The 18,040-nt window shown below is 56.4% G+C and overlaps 5 protein-coding genes across 5 annotated transcripts; 4 read left to right on the top strand and 1 right to left on the bottom strand.

The window, feature by feature from the left end:
• The first annotated feature begins 78 nt into the window (after window positions 1-78).
• Window positions 79-2,049, top strand: GGS23DRAFT_547999 (ATP-dependent rRNA helicase RRP3). The gene is made up of 4 exons (XM_051515124.1): window positions 79-394; window positions 460-1,261; window positions 1,333-1,479; window positions 1,562-2,049. Exons 1-4 carry the CDS (start codon window positions 218-220, stop codon window positions 1,882-1,884), a joined length of 1,449 nt encoding a protein of 482 aa, XP_051376077.1. The 5' UTR covers window positions 79-217; the 3' UTR covers window positions 1,885-2,049.
• GGS23DRAFT_173522 (uncharacterized protein) lies at window positions 1,661-3,033 on the top strand. Its single transcript, XM_051511575.1, has 2 exons — window positions 1,661-2,962; window positions 3,025-3,033. Exon 1 carries the CDS (start codon window positions 1,973-1,975, stop codon window positions 2,765-2,767), a length of 795 nt encoding a protein of 264 aa, XP_051376076.1. The 5' UTR covers window positions 1,661-1,972; the 3' UTR covers window positions 2,768-2,962; window positions 3,025-3,033.
• GGS23DRAFT_592684 (arginosuccinate synthetase) lies at window positions 2,940-5,705 on the top strand (the record flags this gene model as incomplete). The annotated part of the gene is made up of 18 exons (XM_051517914.1): window positions 2,940-2,962; window positions 3,025-3,038; window positions 3,104-3,188; window positions 3,271-3,440; window positions 3,499-3,522; window positions 3,575-3,667; window positions 3,738-3,756; window positions 3,835-3,927; window positions 3,980-4,073; window positions 4,128-4,148; window positions 4,206-4,260; window positions 4,315-4,458; window positions 4,509-4,547; window positions 4,607-4,630; window positions 4,818-4,864; window positions 5,230-5,250; window positions 5,363-5,527; window positions 5,580-5,705. 18 exons carry the CDS (start codon window positions 2,940-2,942, stop codon window positions 5,703-5,705), a joined length of 1,257 nt encoding a protein of 418 aa, XP_051376075.1.
• Window positions 5,706-8,747: 3,042 nt separating this feature from the next.
• On the bottom strand, window positions 8,748-9,969 carry GGS23DRAFT_173418 (uncharacterized protein). The gene is made up of 3 exons (XM_051511574.1): window positions 9,713-9,969; window positions 9,363-9,466; window positions 8,748-9,279 (listed from the first exon to the last, which is right to left on the bottom strand). Exons 1-3 carry the CDS (start codon window positions 9,808-9,810, stop codon window positions 8,933-8,935), a joined length of 549 nt encoding a protein of 182 aa, XP_051376074.1. The 5' UTR covers window positions 9,811-9,969; the 3' UTR covers window positions 8,748-8,932.
• A 5,010-nt stretch (window positions 9,970-14,979) lies between these two features.
• Window positions 14,980-17,748, top strand: GGS23DRAFT_602493 (TBC domain-containing protein; the record flags this gene model as incomplete). Its single annotated transcript, XM_051519330.1, has 2 exons — window positions 14,980-15,217; window positions 15,320-17,748. The coding sequence occupies 2 exons, from the start codon at window positions 14,980-14,982 to the stop codon at window positions 17,746-17,748; spliced, it is 2,667 nt and encodes an 888-aa protein (XP_051376073.1).
• Between the last annotated feature and the right edge of the window lie 292 nt (window positions 17,749-18,040).

Raw genomic sequence — 18,040 nt, 5'->3', positions numbered from 1 at the left:
CGGTGAAGGGGATTTTATGAAAGCCTGCATAATAGGATGTCAAATGCACAAAAAAAGAAGAGAATCAACCAACCTATAGCAACATATTTTACTTCCTCCTCGTCGCCGGCCTGCAACCACTCACTCGATACAGATACCTACATCACGTTGCACCACAATCGTAGTAACTTCTGCGGTAACTAGAGCGCTACAGATCGAATTAAACAATATTACAGCCATGTCTTCCGCCAAACGGAGAAAGTTGTCGCCTCCCCCCGGCGACCACGATACCGAGTCTGCCACTGCCCCCCCGCCATCATTAGAGCAACCCGATGACGAGTCGCCGGATTCCGCGACTATCGAAGGTTCTACCGCCGAGTCTTCCCAGAAGGCTCCGAAGACGTTCAAGGAACTCGTATGTTTGTGCTCGCTGCGACGCCGTATTCCGGGCCCTTTCTAATACGCACGCTCTTTCCGCAGGGCATCGTCGACCCTCTAGTTGAGGCCTGCCACTCGCTCGGTTATAAGACGCCCACTCCCATACAGGCTCAATCTATCCCCCTCGCCCTTCAGAATCGGGACCTTATCGGTCTGGCCGAAACCGGTAGCGGGAAGACGGCTGCCTTCGTCCTGCCCATACTTCAAGCCTTGTTGGAAAAGCCCTCGCCCTTCTTCGGCCTGATACTCGCGCCGACCCGCGAACTGGCTACCCAGATCGGCCAGGCGGTCGAGGCCCTCGGGGCCACGATATCGGTACGATGCGCCGTCATCGTTGGCGGCCTGGACATGGTCCCTCAATCGATCGCTCTGTCGAAGCGACCTCACATCGTCGTTGCCACGCCGGGGCGACTGTTGGACCACCTCGAGAAGACGAAGGGGTTCAAGCTATCGAATACCAAGTACCTGGTGATTGACGAGGCCGATAGGCTCTTGGATATGGACTTCGGCCCCATATTCGACAAGTTGCTCAAGTTCCTCCCGAGGGAGCGGCGTACATTCCTCTTTAGCGCCACCATGTCGTCCAAGGTCGAGAGCTTGCAGAGGGCTAGCTTACGAGACCCTCTTCGCGTCACCATCAGCTCCAGCAAGTACCAGACGGTCTCGACCCTGAAACAATACTACATCTTCATTCCTTACATGCACAAGGACACATACTTGATCTTCCTGGTGGCGAGCGAGTTCGTCGGGCGATCTACTATCATATTCACCCGAACCGTCTACGAAGCCCAGAGGGTCGCCATCTTACTACGGTTCTTGGGCTTTGGAGCCATACCTCTCCACGGTTAGCCAAAGAATCTCCCAATTCCTCCTCCTGCCGGCCCGCGCACGTACTAATTTCGTTGCCCTCCGTAGGCCAACTGTCGCAGTCGGCTCGCTTGGGGGCCCTGAACAAGTTCAAGGCTGGGTCGCGTAGCATCCTAGTGGCGACTGATGTCGCTGCGAGAGGTCTAGATATACCCAAAGTGGACGTCGTCATCAATTACGACATGCCCAGGGACAGTAAGTTTTTTCAACCCCAGGAGCGGAATCATCCCCCACCTACTATGCTCTAGGGGGGACGCGGGCTGACGGAATCGCGCAGGCAAGACATACGTACACCGGGTCGGGCGGACAGCGCGTGCGGGCAACGCCGGACAGGCAATCAACATCGTCAACCAGTACGACCTTGAGGTCTACCAGCGGATCGAGGCGGCGCTCGGCAAGAAGCTAGAGGCGTACGAGGCGAGCCGGGACGAGGTGATGGTGTTCAAGCCGCGGGTCGAGGAGGCTCAGCAGCACGCGCGCCACGAGATGAAGCAGCTGCTCGACGACCGCGGCAAGAAGGGTGCGGTGCTGAAGGGTCGCCACGAAGCCAGGGACAAGAAGCGGCGGCGCGACGACGCCATGGACGCCGAGGAAGGGTGATTTGTTGACGATGACGGTAGCAGGTGGAGGGGAACGAGCGTGGGGGAATGGAATGAAAGCAGGCAGATATCCGTAACTGTGGAAGTGAATGGCATTTCGACGTGCTACAATGTTTCCCATAGCGTCGCAGACCTCTCTCCCTATTCGTTACCCTCGCGTACGCCATTCTTGCCATGCGTGTGCGCAGTGGTTCTCTCTCGTAGGTATAGCCAGCAGCTCCTCGAGCGCCAGAGCTAGCGTCGGGAGGAATGCTGCTCTGCCCTCACTACATACCTACCGAGGCCGACTCCCTCCCCAGCGTACCCCGCGCCAGCTGCGCGCTACATGCAAGCTTCACACCCGCGGCACCACGACAACAACTGGCCGCTCGGGCGCGAGGCACCTAAGCAGAAGGGGGCAGCATCCGGCCGGCGCTCTCGCACCCACGCAACGGCCTGCCTCTCTTCGAATAAGCAACAGGAAGGTAGTGGCGTGCGCGCGCCCCGCGCGGGCAAGCAAGCGGGGGTGTGTGTCTGCGAGGGAGACCGGCGTGGACACCGGTCGTGTCCAGGACGAGGCGCGCGGCCTGCTGATGCATGTCTCGATGTTATGCGCGCAGCGCCCGCATTCCAGCCGGGGGGGCACACAGCCCAGTTCCAGGGCCCGGGCACACGCGCGCCAGGGTCACTGTGGACAATTGTGGGAATGGTCTCGAATCGCAGAAGATGCGACCCGGCGAGAGGCCGCTGAGCGACATTGGTGCCTAGATTCCCGGTGCGGCTGCCCCGCCGCCGCAGTTTATCTTCGTGATTTTGAATTGATCTCCGCATTTCCAGCACTGACCATTGCATTAACGATAAGAGATAAGCAACCATATTTACACACCCAACAGAAGAGGGCATAACCCCACCAAACATTGCGGGCTGTGACTCGCTTCGGCCGTCTTCGGAGCTGCGTCCAAAAAACCTCGACAGCTGGACACTCGCGCGACAACAACATTTTGTCGAGATATATCTATCAGTCACTTCCAACATTAACGTCTCGTGTTGTCCACGAAACTTCGAACAACATTCATCATGGCTCCCGAACGTGTTTGCCTGTAAGTCATTTGCCACTCAATTACTTGTTTTGGTTCGAGCAAGATAACTGACCCTTGTCCAGTGCCTACTCTGGCGGTGGGTTGAGAACTCTAGAAGCAATATCATCAACATCAACATCAGATATTCTGACCAATGGACAGGCCTGGATACTTCCACTATTCTCAAGTACTGCGCCCCCATGTCTTGCTTTCTGACGGATTGCGGCAAGGAGAAGACTTCGACGCTGTCAAGTCTTCGAGCTCGACGTGGAGACGACAATCATCGAAGATGTGGGATTGTTTAACAAGAGCTGACCAATCACTCTTAGGTGGCTCGTCCTTCAAGGCTATGAGGTCGTGTGTTTCCTCGGCGACTGCGGCCAGGAGGAAGACTTCAATGCCGTCAAGGCTAAGGCGCTGAAGCTCGGCGCTGAGAAGATGATCATCAAGAACGTCCAGCAGGAGCTGATTGACGACTTGGTGTGGCCCGCCATCCAGTGTAAGTCTTCACAGGCTGTTTATGGTAATGCAGCGGGTTTACTAACGGAATCCACCAGGCAACGCTATCTATGAAGGACAATGTAAGATGGTTCACCTCGGACGCTCTTCGATGACATCGCTAATGCCCTGAAGACCTTCTCGGCACAAGCCTAGCCCGGCCGGTATTGGCCAGGGCAATGGTGCAAGTTGCGAAGGATAACAACTGCACGATCCTCAGCCATGGATGTAAGTTGTCGTGGTTCAACTGGTCTCATTACTGTTCGATCCAGTCGTTAACACGTAACTCTAACCCTAGGCACCGGTAAGGGCAACGAGTAAGTCCTGATCATGATCCCGATACATATGTTGTCGCCCTCTGTCGCTCTTGCACCGTATTAACTTCCTTCTTCTAGCCAAGTCCGCTTCGAGCTGGCGTGGAAGGCATGTGACCCCAAGATGAAGATTCTGGCCCCCTGGCGCATCCCTGCGTTCTTCAACCGATTCCAGTAAGCCTCCTTTTGTGTTCACTACTGCATATTCAAGCTAATCATTCCGCAGGGGACGTGCCGATCTTCTCAAGTTCGCCGAGGAGCAGAACATCCCCGTCAGCTCCACTCCCAAGGCCCCCTGGTCTATGGACGACAACATCATCGTATGTATGAAAGGTCCCATTGCTTCTTCGTAATACTGACTATCGATCCGATAGCATTGCTCATACGAGGCCGGTGTAAGTCCTCCTACGGGAACACCTCTCTCTGCGCCCTGTTGACCCTGAACTTGCTAGATTCTCGAGCAAACAGACATGGAGCCCCCGAAGGACATGTGGAAGCGCACAGTTGGTGAGGCGACTCAGCCTACACACTTCTAGATTTTGCGCTAATGCCTCTCCGAAGATCCCCTGGACGCTCCCGATGAGCCTACTCGCTTCACCGTCCACTTTGCTGAGGGTGTTCCCATTAAGCTTGAAGTTGGGGGCAAGGCCGTTACTGGTTCCTTAGAGATCTTCAAGGAGGCCAACGAGTTGGGCCGTGCTAACGGTAGGACTGCGAACCGAAGGGCTTTCAAGCGAGTACTGACGTAGTCCTAGGTATTGGACGCGAGGATATCGTCGAGTCGAGGTTCATCGGTATGTCTACTCTCAGGGAACTTTAACATCAGCACGCGATTGCTAATTTTTTATTTCAGGATTAAAATCTCGTGGTTGCTACGGTCAGTCGCGTTTATTTCCTTGCTTTTCTAATGATTTGTGGTTGTTGGAGACGTCTTTGAGGTTGCGGATGCATTGTCGATGTTTTGGTGTGCGCGGCCGGCGACGTAGATCATGGCCCCGTCGCAGGCGACACCTGTTCCGCTCTCCCCCATGCACTTTGACAGGATGTTCTAACCTTGTATGCAGATACCCCCGGCCTGACTATTTTGCGCAAGCTGCATCAAAACCTGGAGGTAAATTGTCACCTCCTTGAGCATTGGATTGGCTCATGCTGCGGTGTTTGATATCCCTTGATGCGATTCCAGAGTCGTCTCTTGGGCCGAAATCCTCTTGCCGTTTACAAGCGGGGTTGCCTCAAGAGCCCTCGAAAGCCTAAAGGGCTCAGGCTACTGGCCAAAGCAGCTGGACCTCAGCCCCTGAGGCCCATGGTTTCTGCAGTCCGGCCTTCGTGTGGCAGTCTTGACCAGCGCTCTGGGCTTGTGCCGTTGCCCATTGCAATACAATGCCAATCCAGGGAGTCAAGAGTCACCTGAGCATGAGCCAATCCAAACACCCTCTATCTTTAATAAGTATAGGACTCCAGTTAACGATTGCTCAGGGTCTCGTGATGGATAGCAAGGTGCGCATCATTCGCGACCGTCTCTCGGATGACTGGGCGCAATGTATATACAACGCGCGTAGCCCCTTCTCTTCAAGCTCTGTCGGATTAGACATTGCTGACATCTTTTCAGGGAATGTACTTTACGCCTGAGCGCGAGTTCGTTCAGCAGTCGATCTCTATCAGCCAGAAGCAGGTTGATGGCAAGGTCGAAGCTCTGGCATACAAGGGCAACGTTATCATCGTTGGCCGCTCCAGCGAGACATCCAATCTCTACAGCGAAGAAGAGAGCAGCATGGTAAGTACCTGAAGAGGACCACTTCGGATCAAAACTAACATAAGAAATGCAGGACACTCTTGAAATGGATTGGAGTGTCGAAGACGCAACTGGGTTTATAAACGTGAATGCTATACGCATCGCCAAGTATGGCGAGCGCAAGATCAGGGATGGCGAGCCCCTTTCCAAGCGTAAGTAGACAGACTTGGGATGCTAGCCTTCCAGAAACAATAAGAAAAGCTCTTGTGTAATACCTTCTTCGCTGTTACCTACGCAGGTTGTGGGCAAAAGCCCTGCGATAACTCATTGTCTGACGTGTACGATTAAGCACCTTAGAATGTATTGTTCCTTTCCTACTTGCTATGAGACTTTCAAGTCAATTACGTCTCTAAGTCCTGTATTCGTATGTAATAGTTTTTAGCTTGCAACTACACCGCCTGTCTTGCGCTAATGTCGCAACGTTTTGTCCATAACTTCCGTACCCGAGGTGAGTTGAGCGACGGAAACTCCGTCATAAGCCCAACCCTGTTGCTCGCTGGGTAGAATCGGTCCAGCCATGGGTATCAATAGAGGACATTGATCTCACGGAAAAACTGTTGTATTGTCTCTTGGTGACGATGCGGGCGAGTAGAATGTTGGATCCGTTGGCGTATGCGCAAAGAAATAGCTACCGTCTGAAAATGAAACGACCCCTCTCATAGTTCAGTACCATCCTCGCAATCTCCTCATTGGTGAAGCAAAGCTCTCTTTCTTGAATGTCATGCCCCTCCCAATGATTACCTACCATTCCTGCTCAGGTCCACGCCAAATAGACGAGGACTCAGGCTTACCTTCACAGACCTAAGATGCGGAATGAACTCGGCAACGGGACGTTTCTTTCCATCGCGTTGGTCAATCCACCCTTTAGCGCGTTGCTTCCAGATAAACTTAACAGGAATGCCCTCAACGTCGGCTTTGGAACTGATTGGGATGAAGGAGGGTGGTTCTTTGGTCGATTTCTTCTGGACATGAAGCTGCCGGAGAAGCGGCTGGGGACGTTTCCATCTGGAAGCCAGGGGAGGAACCCTGGGCCCTCCCCTTCTTGCTGAGCTCCGGGAGCCTACTCCAAGTCTGCCAACGCAGCGCGAGGCTCCTCAGCTGGCAACTGTGACTCCATGCACTCCTTAGGTGAAAAGACCTGCGAGGCAATGATGTCCTCATCCGGTCGAGTCGAGGGCCACTGCTCCGTATATTTATGCAGGATTAGAGCGCCCAACTCCATTTTGGACGTGATATAGGGAATTTAAGACATGCGCCACCTCCAAGTGTAGTGGCCGAGCATCAGGCATCCAGGTGTCAAGAGAATGAAGGGGGACGCCAGAAGCCGGGCTCACCAACCAGTCTGCCCTCGGCCCCTCGCCCCTCGCTCCTGGCGCGTCCTAAATCCCGAACCATGGCGATGGCCGCATGAAGTTAATGGAGTACGGTGCAAACAAAAGGTTGTGTTAGTAGTCGATGATAGCTTCGCAGGCGGCCCGTTGGAGGGAGGAGGGAGGTTAGGGTGAGCAAAGGTGATGCTCACTGAGCAAGGGTGATGAAAGCCTGAGTGAGAGCGGCGGTGCTGACTAACCAGGCCCGGAGGCTGGTCTCTCAGTTTTCGTGGTAGACTACCTAGGTAGGTCGGTGCTGAGCTCGAGAATAACAGCGTGGTTCGTGGTGCTCGCGCTGCAAATGATGGGTTTCAAATTAGTAGGTAGGTAGATGACGCTTGGGGCGACCGGCGTGGGAGAAAACGGGTGGAAGAGGGGAAGGTAGGTGAGGGACACGCTGTGCTCCTCTCGGCTGCCTCTCGTAGTCACCGCCTCGCATTGTCGCCTATGCTGTTCAGCTGTAAGGTGTCTAGACGCGCACATCCGCCCATCCTCTCCCCATCAACCTAGCGCCTATTCGAATCGCGAGCCGTCCTCCTTGCCTCGTAGGAGCCGTTTTGCCGGTAGATAGACAGGTAGGAAGACGTAGGTAGAGGGCACGCGGGACGGCGGTGGCAGTAGCATCTACCCACAATCCGCTAGCACGCGAGTCGCCTAGGGCACGGAGGTGCAGGCAGATTCTACAGGCCCGTAGCGTGTGCCTACACATCGGCCCAAGTAGGAGGCAGGCCGACAGGGCAGGTCCTCAATCAGACCGGCGCAACCAGCACCCGCATCGCCCAGCCCGCCGCCGCGATCCTATCAAACCGCAAGTTCAGGCCCGCCGCGATGCGACCTCGCTACGCCGTGCAGCCCTGCGGGAGGCCTGACGCGCCGGCGGGTGAGGGCCGGAAGCTTGCTCCTCGCGGCTGCGAAGGAGAGAAGGCGGGAGACCTGGTCTCGATGGAGCGGCTCGCGGAGCTGAAGAGGAAGCGGTTGTGCGCGGTATATAGGTGGGCATCTATCTCTTCTGTTTGCAAGCTCCGACCGCACGTTCCTACGGAGCTGTACTATCTATACCTGCCTACCTACCTACTTACCTTACCTACCTACCTCCCGCTGGAAGGCCTCATGTAGCCGGCCGCCTGCCCAGCCTCTCGGGTTGCCCGCACGGCAGCGCTGCGGAGCTTCGCTTCGGCACCGCGAGCGAGAATCTGCATGTCGGCGCAGATGCCGTCGCGAGCAGACGTGCGTCCGCCCCATTTTGACGTATCCACGAAGGTGGGTCTACCGACGCTCTCTCCCTCTCCCCGTATCGCTGCCCGCTTTCCTCCCGTCGGGTCCGTTAGGCCGCAGTCACTGGCCGAGTTCGTGATCGGCTCGACCAACCAGAGACGGAACGACACTTGTCGACACCCCAGGGGGGCTCCCCTTGGCCCTATTTAGCTCGAGGGACCGTGGGGATGTGGGGTACGTGACGGAACACGTATAGGGCATAAAGAGGCTGCGATGCTTCCTCGCGTCTGCTCGTCTGCGCCCGACAAGTATCTCTATTGCTAGGACGGGCTTGCGCACGACTGAAGCCGAGCGGGAGCAGCGTAGCTTTTCTGTCTTGTTACGGAGAGACCGACGAATGCGATAATTATGGTGCGAATTGAAGGATAGCATCGCGAAAAGACACAAATGACACAGCGCATCAACCTAGTTAAGCAACGGCTCGGATTTCAGCACCTGTAGTCTATTGAGAATTAACGAAAGCAGGGCATCTTGTGATCTCCGCTAAGTATGCTCTGGATATTACACAAGAATCCTTCGACGCCTTTGACGAGGGAAAATCAGACAACTGGAGAAACAGATAAGGAGGGTCCGAAACACATCAGAACGAAGAGGACACCAGGCTGGCAATGCGTGCGCCCGTAGCTGCTCACCGTCACTACGTGAGCAAGAGCCCGGATAGTGGTATGTGACAGCGAGTTGCCCCAGCCTGAGACGAGACGAGATGAGGTGAAGCGAGGGTTGACGGGCGAGGAAAAGAAGCTCAATGCTCGGCCTCGACACCGTTGCCATTGGCGGCCACTTCGGTTGCTGTCTTGGCCTTGCCGTTAGTGACCGTGTCGACCTCGACCACCACCTTCTTGGGCAGGACGACACCGTTGGTCTCATTGTCTTCGCCTTCGCCTTCATCGTCATACCCGTCCTCCTCTTCCTCTTCTAGCTCGTCCTCATCGTCGACCTCCGCACCGTCCTCGTCGAACTCCTCTTCGTCACCTTCACCGCCTTCCTCTTCGCCGTCATTGACGACGGGGACGGGTTCGGTCGGGGCGTCAACCGTCTTCAGCTTCTTTTTGGGAGGAGCCTGAACCGGTGCGGGGACTGGGGCTTTGGCTGAACGGAAATGTGTCAGTCGGAGCGGAATACAAGAGGAATTCGACCGATGGGGGGCGGCTTCGCGAGGAGAGTATACTTACGCTTCGTGCCGTTCTCTTCATCTTCAGGCTCGTCGTCCTCGTCGTACTCCTCGTCCTCCTCCTCAACGTCGTCGGCGTCATCCTCTTCGTCACCGTCCGTTACGCTACGTGGAAGTCAGCAAATTGTTCAAGGAGTACCGGATGCACCCGCTCTCCAGTTGAACTATCTATCACAAGGGGGACATCTAGCATTGGACACGGAGAACGACGGGGAGCGCGACGCCGATAATGATTGATGGGATACACTGTCGCATCGTTTGCGACAAGCGGTTTCATCGGCAACTGTGCCGCCAGTGCGCGATTCCAAGGAATTCTAGGCGAAGCACGACGAGCTCCAGGGCTGGACTTACTACTCTTCTTCCTCTTCGCTCTCATCGCTGGGGAGAGCAACGAGCTCCTCCTCCTCCTCCTCTTCTTGCTTTCTCTTCCGGGAAGTCATGCTCGACATAATTTGGAACGAGATTGTTATCGGGAGTTTGTGGGGGCGTGGGTGGATGGCTCGGCGATAAAAATGGGGTGGGAGTTCGATGGAGCGGCGACGGGTAAAAAAAGAAGGGAAGAGAGAAGAGGGAGGGAAGACGAGAGGAAAGGGGAGGGAGAGCTGGGGGGGGGGGGGGGGGGTTGGCAGGGCACGTCGGCCGTTGCGCTTCGGGAAGGAAAGGCTGCTTAGGACAGGAATTGGGGGGGGGGGAGAGAGGAGGGAGGGGAGGGAACAGAGCGTGGATTGTGAGAGGGAGGAGCTGGCAGAGCTTGGGGGGTGGACGGAATGCAGGAGAGGGAGGGAGGGGGAAGGGGGCTAGACTGGGGGAGCTCTGGAGAGCTCTGCTGGTGCTGCTGCTGGTGCTGCTGCTTGCTACCGGGACGCCCCAGATCTGGCGCGTTCTCCCTCCCTCTCCCCTCGCTCCCACTCGCCCTCCCTCCCTCTCTCTCTCTCTCCTTCGCCCGTCCTCTCCCGCGCCCTCGCCGCTCGTCTCGTCCCTTTCTTCCTCCTCTCCCCCTCCCCCTCCCCTAACAGGAAAGGCTCGAGGCAGTCCGTCATTGTGGGCTAGCAATGCGCACCCCAAACCCAGCAAAGTCACTCGTAACCGTGGGAGCGCTGGCGTGATACTTGGAGCAGACCACCCCCCTGGGCCTGATCGGGGCCGGGAGGCTCAGGATCTAAGCAGACCAAAGCGAAGGCAGTGTGGAAGTGGAGTTCGTTGGATTTGACCGGTTGATGACGATTGCGAGGCCGTAGCTCCGAGTCTAGGCATCTCACCCACCCACCCCCCAGCCACATCTTCCCCTTCTTGCGCCCTCCCGTTTTCCACCTCCCCTCCCGCAAGCCACTAGGTTTATCCGCGGAGCTTGACAAAACCCGCAGCCTCCATTACTGCATACCTGGCTTTTCGTGAAGCGTTGCGAGAGGACACGCACCGATACCTCACCTTTCTTCACTGCGCGTGAACGATCAGAAGTCGGCGGCAAGCGGTCGCCTACCAATCAATTGATCGAGGCCGCATGCCACCTGAAGAGGGAGAGTTCTCGAGAATCGAGAATACCTGAGTCGTCCGAGGTATGGCATGCGATGGCCGCTGCACAGTTGCACCTGGCTTTATACCAGAGGCCCCTTGCTCCGCTTGCATCGGTTCCGTGCGTCGGTTGCGACGACGGGAAAGAAATAGAAATAAAGCCCTAAGACCTAAGGGAAGATCCCCGAGGGGGGGGGGGGTAGGACACGCTGCCGTAAGCGGGGGGATCGGACAGAGACCCCCGCGACGTTCCATGGAGAGAGGAGGGATGTAAGCAGAGCTGATGGTCGAGTGATCGGCATGCTTATTGGTGGAATCCGTGACAGGCCTTGTCGACGGGAAGAGCCAAGAGTCAAGGGGAAAACGCGTAGGCACGCGTCGAGTAGCCTAAGGTCGAACAGAGGAAAGCTCCAATCGCAGGTGGCGGGGAGAGCACTCCCCCAAAGGTCGACGTCTCATGAGGCGGACGGAGGGCAGCCTTGAAGCAGCGAGGACAGCGCCAGCGGCCTTGCAGATCGGACAAGATGTGTATAGGCATATATCTAGGTAGGTAGAGGGGACATTCCTCAGCTGTTCGGCAGTGCCGACAGCCCGCTAATTGCGCATGGTCAATGGCTGAGCCCAACGTGGTGAGGAAGAGAAGGAAGAGGAAAAAATTTTCCCGCTGACGATAACCGATTAATTGCCAGATGGAGATCCATTATGACTGATGAATTCGGATTCCGGGGTGCTGGCTGCCTACTGCTACGTGCGCGTGTCCGCCTCGACAGCACCAAATTGCGCTTACGGCTTTAGCGGAGGCTGGGTTCACTCTGCTAGCCGCCGTCAGGGCTGTGAGAATGTGGTATGGACGGTAATATGTGGTGGGAGGCAGTAAAGGAGTCAGCAAGCGGAGGCAGGCTGGTGTGAGGGTTCCTGCAGTATGCCTAGTACGTGTAGTATCCATGCAGGTACCTACCTCGGGTACCTCCTGGCAGACCTTCCCGCTATTGTCCACAGCGCTATGCCTCGGGCACATAGGTGCTGGAGGTAGGCAGGCTACAGGTACCTATAGGCCATAGGCAGGTATGAGGTACGTCGGGTACATCCTACCAGGAGGTAGGCGGAGGTATGTACCTACCTTAGGTACCTACCTACCTACCTAGGTACCTAGGTAGCTAAGTCCTAGGTAAAGGTAGGCAGGCAGGTACCTTCGCCAATAGGAACCCAAGAGGCAGGTACTTACCAACGTGGTGGGTGTATGCCATTTGCGCCAAGCAATGTACCTACTACACTACTACACTCTAAGCTGTTACCCCTGATCCATGTCCTCGGGGAGGCCCCCTCCCTTCCCCCTACGCCGTACCCGGCCACAGTTAGCCCTCGCACGAGGCGCTCCTAGAAGCAATGATTTCTTCTTGGGTTAGGACACCTTCGACTCGAATCGAGACTGTGAAACAGCCGGGAGCACTCTAGACTGCATTGGTGAGATGAGAGAAAAGCCACAGCAAACCCGACATCTCCCCGTATCTTCCCTGTCGATGAGAGACGGGCCTACGTCGGAAACGACACATTGGCCTTCGACGCCTCCGTCGGGATGGACTGATCCATGCTGGGAAGGCCCCAATATTCTACATAAACATCACTTGCATTAGGTACGTACGTACCTATATACTACATCAGGTACGCACAGGCAATAGATCTGTACTCATATATGTCCACACGCGACATGCAAGTGATTCCATATTGCCATTCTTGAAGATATGTACGTCGTCTATCGAGGGCCTAATGTTAGAACCCTACCTTGAACCAATTAATATTGCGCAGATGCTAGAATCTCTCCGAGGGGATCCATTGAGTGGGGGGAGAAGGGGGAAGGTTCTTCGGTGTTATTGTCTCGTCGCTGTTGTTGTTCTGTTATTGTTATTACATGTATTGTTGTTGTCGGTAAGTGCGGCCAGAGTTTGGGAAATTGCAATGTTCGTCGCGAGACGGAGAACATGGGAAATGATGTCAGTGTCAAGCCTGATCAGCTGCGGTTCTCCTTCTTTACCCTTTTTGATCGCCGTCAGACGAATTGGGCCAATGGAAGCAGCCGGCTTGCTTCCCGCTGGACAGCCTTATCCAATGGATGGCGGGCGGGGACCACAAGCCTGTTCCGCATCCGCGGGAGTAATTTCCACGATTACATCTCCGGTACCTCCGACGGCTTATAAGCTTGGGCGGGTGTGCAGGTAACTGGCATGGATACTACGAATGTGGAGTTCAGGGCGAACGGGAAGAGCGGAGGGTGCTACGTAAAATGAACCCAGCCAGAGTACCCAGATGGAGATACCGAGAGTACTTGGTGCTTTTCTTCTTTTTTCCCTTCGGCTTTCGCGTCATCTCCAGCGCGCTCCCGGTCCCTTGACTCACCGGAGCCAATTGTCAGGCCAATTTTCGGACGAGTCGCAGTTCGCAATGTCGCTTGAGTCCCTCTATCGAGGTCGCATGCTGCCGTGTGCATATGTATGCAGCTTTGGCTTATACCTACCTGGTTTCGGGTGCCTGGCCTACATGAACACGCCTGACCTATATCACCTACATAGGTACCTAGGTAGGTAGGTAGCCCTGGAGAGTGGGGATCTGAGGGTTGAGATGCCGCCAGATACCACCCGGGCTGGCCTAAGGTAGGGTAGGATAACTAAAGGTAGCATACATTAGGCACCTAGGGGTGTACCTACTTATGGGTACGTTAGGTACCTGCCTACCCCCTAACAGGTAGGTCGTAGGTACGTTAGGTGCCTAGGTAGGTAGGTAGGTCTGTAAATCCCGTTGTATCGACCTAGGCCAGGCGGCGACCTGCCTCCTGGGTACATTTGGCAGCTCAAGTTCCAGTACCGACGGCAGCTGTCAGGGTACCTGCTGCGTGGCCAGTTAGTCTCCCACCGCGGCCCTACCTAATATGCGTATCCGTGCTCGGCCTCCTGGTTGCGGTACAAGGCCACACCGATGTGTGCAGACATCTAGAGACTCCAGACGAGCACCACCCGCGCCCCTCTCTCTATCCCGACCTCGAAGTTTGGTTGAGGTATCCGCCTGGGCTCGCCGCGCCGCGCCCTCTCCTATGGGCCTCCTTTGACGACATGTCTTCAGACGGGCTTTAACAACTTCATCACCTTGTCTCAACTGCCTAGACAAAACACCAGCGGCTGATTCTGCATGTACGTGTAGAGTCGACCTTCCTAGCCGCTGCCGCTGGCCTAGACAACGCAACCCGCGCTCGGATAACCCATCCCACCTAGGTATCGTCACATACGTGTAGACGCCGCACCCCCTCTCACCGACCGCGCCGGGGGGGGCGACTTATCTTGTTGACTTACGTCAATAGACGGGAAGGCGCATATTCGAGGTGCCCGGCTTCTCTCCTCGTCCGACATCACCGACGGGCGGCAGCCGTTATGGAAGGATCCTGAACCGTATACTCTGCCCGGCCAACTTCCATCCCATCTCTTTCTCTTGTCGACGCTCGGTGACTCCTGATCCACGACGCTCGCTCTGTTTTACAGTCACCCTCCCCCCATTATCCATTCATCGAGCATATAACCACCGTTTGTTGCCGCTCGAAACTTGGTCTCGGGCTGGGTGCCACCAGTCCACCCCTTGTGCGTGCGCCAATCCCGAAGGCTGCTGTCTCCTGTCGTTGAAAGGAATTGGATTCCCTTGCAAGTGTGTCTGTAACTCAAAGGACGCTGTAGGTAAAGGGGCGCTCTCTCTTTCTTTTTTCCCCCTTTCTTGACCTCGGGCAAGACTTTCTTTGACCAAGCTCCCCCCCCCCCCCTTGGATTACCCTTACACAGTAAGCAAGTTGGGAAGCCTAGTGTAGGAAGAGAGGAAGGAGGGCGTTTTTCCCCTCTCAGAGCGGAGCGAGATTCTAGGTTGCTTGGCTCTAGGTTGCGGCGCGGGTTGAAGCCATGACCAGCGACTTACTACAAGATGATACGGTCTCGCCCAATTCTTGCAAAATTCAGAAGCACAAGCGAGAGCAGCAGCGAAAAGAAGTCCGAGATGCCGTCGCTGCGAGTACTGCGTCTACACCTACTCGCTATGTGACACAATCTAGTTCGAGATCGGGACCAGGGTTAGAGATGGCTGCCGGGGTTAGCCCAGAACCAGAGCGCGGCGTAGAATTCCAAGGGTATGGAGTCCATGCTTCGCCAGCCCAGGAGTACCAAGGCTCGAAACACCCCCCGGACGACAGCCCAAATTTCCACGCTGACATTTACGACCTGTACACCACCGACCCGGACGGTTACGAAGCCGACGAGGACAATGACTTCGAGGCGACCGCAACAACGACGTCGGAGACCATCGCTTCCTGGACAAGTCCTACCCTCACCAGCAGCACTGCATCGACAAATTTCACCTTGTACTCGCGTTCCCCTTCCTCCTCCCCCATCTACGACTGCTCGCCTCTCCAACCACCAGCACACATCTCGCCGCTGTCGCCTCGGTGGGATTCTCTAGGCTACCGGCGACCTGGTAATTGCCTAGGTCCTGCGTCGCCAGTTCCGGGCAATTACCACGCGAAATCTACGAATACGACCGACGAGTCGCGTCCCGGTGTTCACCCACTCACCTCTAGAGCTAGACATGAAACTCACTGGTCGCCTACTACGAAGATGAACGCTACCGAGCCGGCGCGCGTCGATAACTTCTCGAGACCGAGGACGGCCAGCATAAAACAGTCCTCCCACGAGTCTCCGTGGTTACGACCTGCCAATCTGTCTTCGATGGAATCGGGCCAGTCCCAGCCCGAATTCGTCGTCAACTACACCGTATCGTGGCCGCGAGAGCGCGGCCACTCCGTTTCCTCCAACGTATCCGCTTCCACCTTCGCATCTGTCCCCGTTCGAGCGCCTCCCGACATGTACGGCCGAGAAAACCATCGCGGTAGGGGTCGGCAACCCCAGACTCCGCTCTCCCGACCCCCCTTGCTGTATAGTCGTGCCGAGAGCAGCGGACCAACCTTTGCGAGAGATCCTATACCCCGAATGGCGTCTTTGCCGTCTGAGGAGCTCAGGTCCAGCTACCGATCCCAGCTTTCGACGTCGACGGCGCAGGGGACCCTGGCCACCGAGCGAAGCAGCGTCGCGACGAAGAGCAGCTCCATAACATCCGTTTACGAAGCCGTCGACGCCGTCGACGGTGCCGATGACGATTTTAGCCTGGACGACATCATGGGAATGTACGAGAAAGGCTTCCACGATTCCATGCCTGAGGATGACGATTCGCGGCCGCCGACAGCGAAATCAGAATTGAGCCGGAGGAGGGCCTCGGTGCTGGAAGCTATATCCGGACCTTTATTACCGCGCAAGTCGCTAATATCGCCGCCCGTCTCCGAATTGACCGCGCGAAACTCGACCAACATGTTCCACGATTCCGATATGCAGCCCTTACCCGAGGAATCTGAGGACCAGGAAGCCGAGGGGGAAAATAAAATCATCGAAGCCGAAGATGAGGGAGACGGACGCGGCAGGGCAAACAAGGCGGACCACGACAATAGTTACCACGATAACGAGGTCGGCAACGATAACGGCGACGGCAACGGCGACAGAACAATCGGCAATGGCGAAGACGAAGTCGGTGACGAGGAGTTGCCACCACCTATGCGCCGGCAAACCGACCTTACCATTGCCGAAGACGACGACGAACGAGATCGTTACGGATTCAGGAAGAGCAACCAATACATAAACCGAGAGCAATACGACGACTGGAATCAAGGGTATATCGAATACCTGGCGAGGAGGAGGAGGAAGTGGGTTGTTTTCTTGAAGGAGAACGGGCTCATGACGGACAACCCCAACCGCTTCCCGCCTCGGTCCGCGAAAACAAAGAGATTCGTGCGGAAAGGTATCCCGCCGGATTGGAGAGGAGCAGCGTGGTTCTACTACGCCGGTGGGCCAGCTGTCGTCGCAAAGCACGCTGGCGTATACGAAAATTTATTGAAGCAGACAGCGAAGGAGGTGGACGTCGAGGCGATCGAACGCGACTTGCACCGCACCTTTCCGGACAACGTCAGGTTCCGCAATGCTCGGCCCTCGGCTACTTCTTCTGCCGCCACGACTCATGGGAGCAGCCCGAGAACGCCGATGAGTCCAGGGACGCCTAGGAGGCGGTGGGAGAACGCGTCTCGGGAGGACGAGAAGCCGATGATTTCATCCTTGCGTCGTGTCCTCCACGCTTTCTCCATTTACAACCCACGCATCGGCTACTGCCAGTCGCTGAACTTCTTGGCCGGCCTGCTCCTCCTGTTTGTGGAATCGGAGGAGCACGCATTCTGGCTGTTGAATATCATCACGCGGGTTTACCTCCCGGGGACGCACGAGATGAACCTCGAGGGCGCCAACGTCGATCTCGGGGTGCTGATGTCCTCGCTGAGGGATGCGATGCCTAACGTGTGGGCGAAGATAGGCGGCGAGCTGGACGGGACGGACGCCGTGCGGCCGAAAACCCGAAGGTATAGGCACAACAAGACCGAACCCACCCGGCTCCCGCCCATCACGCTGTGCATGACTGCCTGGTTCATGAGCTGCTACATCGGGACCCTGCCCATCGAGAGCACGCTCCGGGTGTGGGACGTATTCTTCTACGAAGGGTCGAAGACGCTCTTCCGAATCGCGCTGGCGATCTTCAAGATGGGCGAAAACGAGATCAAGGCGGTCGGAGATCCGATGGAGATCTTCCAAGTGGTGCAGACGATACCCCGCAGACTCGTCGACGCCAACCGGCTGATAGAGGCTTGCTTCCGGCGTCGTAACGGCTTCGGCCACATCAGCCAGGAGACGGTGGAACAGAAGAGACAGGAGAGGCGAATCCAAGTCAAGGCCGAGCGGGAAAAGCTGGCGACCACCTAGGTAGTGGGCCCGCGTGCGGGAGAGAAGACGACGACGAATAAGAGGATAGCCGCTCTCTTTGGCCGGCGCAGGAATCCGAGTCGAAGTCCAGCCGAGCTGCTGTGAGCCTTGGCGGGAGGGACGTGTTCGCGCCCACGACGACGACGAGGCGTCTATGTTCGATTCTTGCCCCGCATATACGATTTCGCCCCGGGGCGCGCCATCTGTCTTCTTCGGCTCGCTACGGCGAGTCCCCCTTGAACGTGCGCGCAGCCGGCAATCTGCCATGCCGCACACTTCGCTTCCATGACGA

The sequence above is a fragment of the Durotheca rogersii genome (assembly GCF_024521655.1).
Source record: "Durotheca rogersii strain YMJ 92031201 chromosome Unknown GGS23scaffold_2, whole genome shotgun sequence".
NCBI classification, from domain to species: Eukaryota; Fungi; Ascomycota; class Sordariomycetes; order Xylariales; family Xylariaceae; genus Durotheca; species Durotheca rogersii.
The sequence above is the reverse complement of the archived record's forward strand: the minus strand, read 5'-3'. Positions and strand labels throughout refer to the sequence as shown.

Bases quoted from the DNA above. Each gene is read 5' to 3' on its own strand.
- GGS23DRAFT_547999 (XM_051515124.1), top strand. From the start codon at position 218: ATGTCTTCCGCCAAACGGAGAAAGTTGTCGCCTCCCCCCGGCGACCAC. The intron at 395-459 runs GTATGTTTGTGC...CTCTTTCCGCAG, and splicing joins CGAAGACGTTCAAGGAACTC to GGCATCGTCGACCCTCTAGT. The intron at 1,480-1,561 runs GTAAGTTTTTTC...GGAATCGCGCAG, and splicing joins TTACGACATGCCCAGGGACA to GCAAGACATACGTACACCGG.
- GGS23DRAFT_173522 (XM_051511575.1), top strand. From the start codon at position 1,973: ATGGCATTTCGACGTGCTACAATGTTTCCCATAGCGTCGCAGACCTCT.
- GGS23DRAFT_173418 (XM_051511574.1), bottom strand. From the start codon at position 9,810: ATGTCGAGCATGACTTCCCGGAAGAGAAAGCAAGAAGAGGAGGAGGAG. The intron at 9,467-9,712 runs GTAAGTCCAGCC...ACTTCCACGTAG, and splicing joins AGCGAAGAGGAAGAAGAGTA to CGTAACGGACGGTGACGAAG. The intron at 9,280-9,362 runs GTAAGTATACTC...ATTTCCGTTCAG, and splicing joins TGAAGAGAACGGCACGAAGC to CCAAAGCCCCAGTCCCCGCA.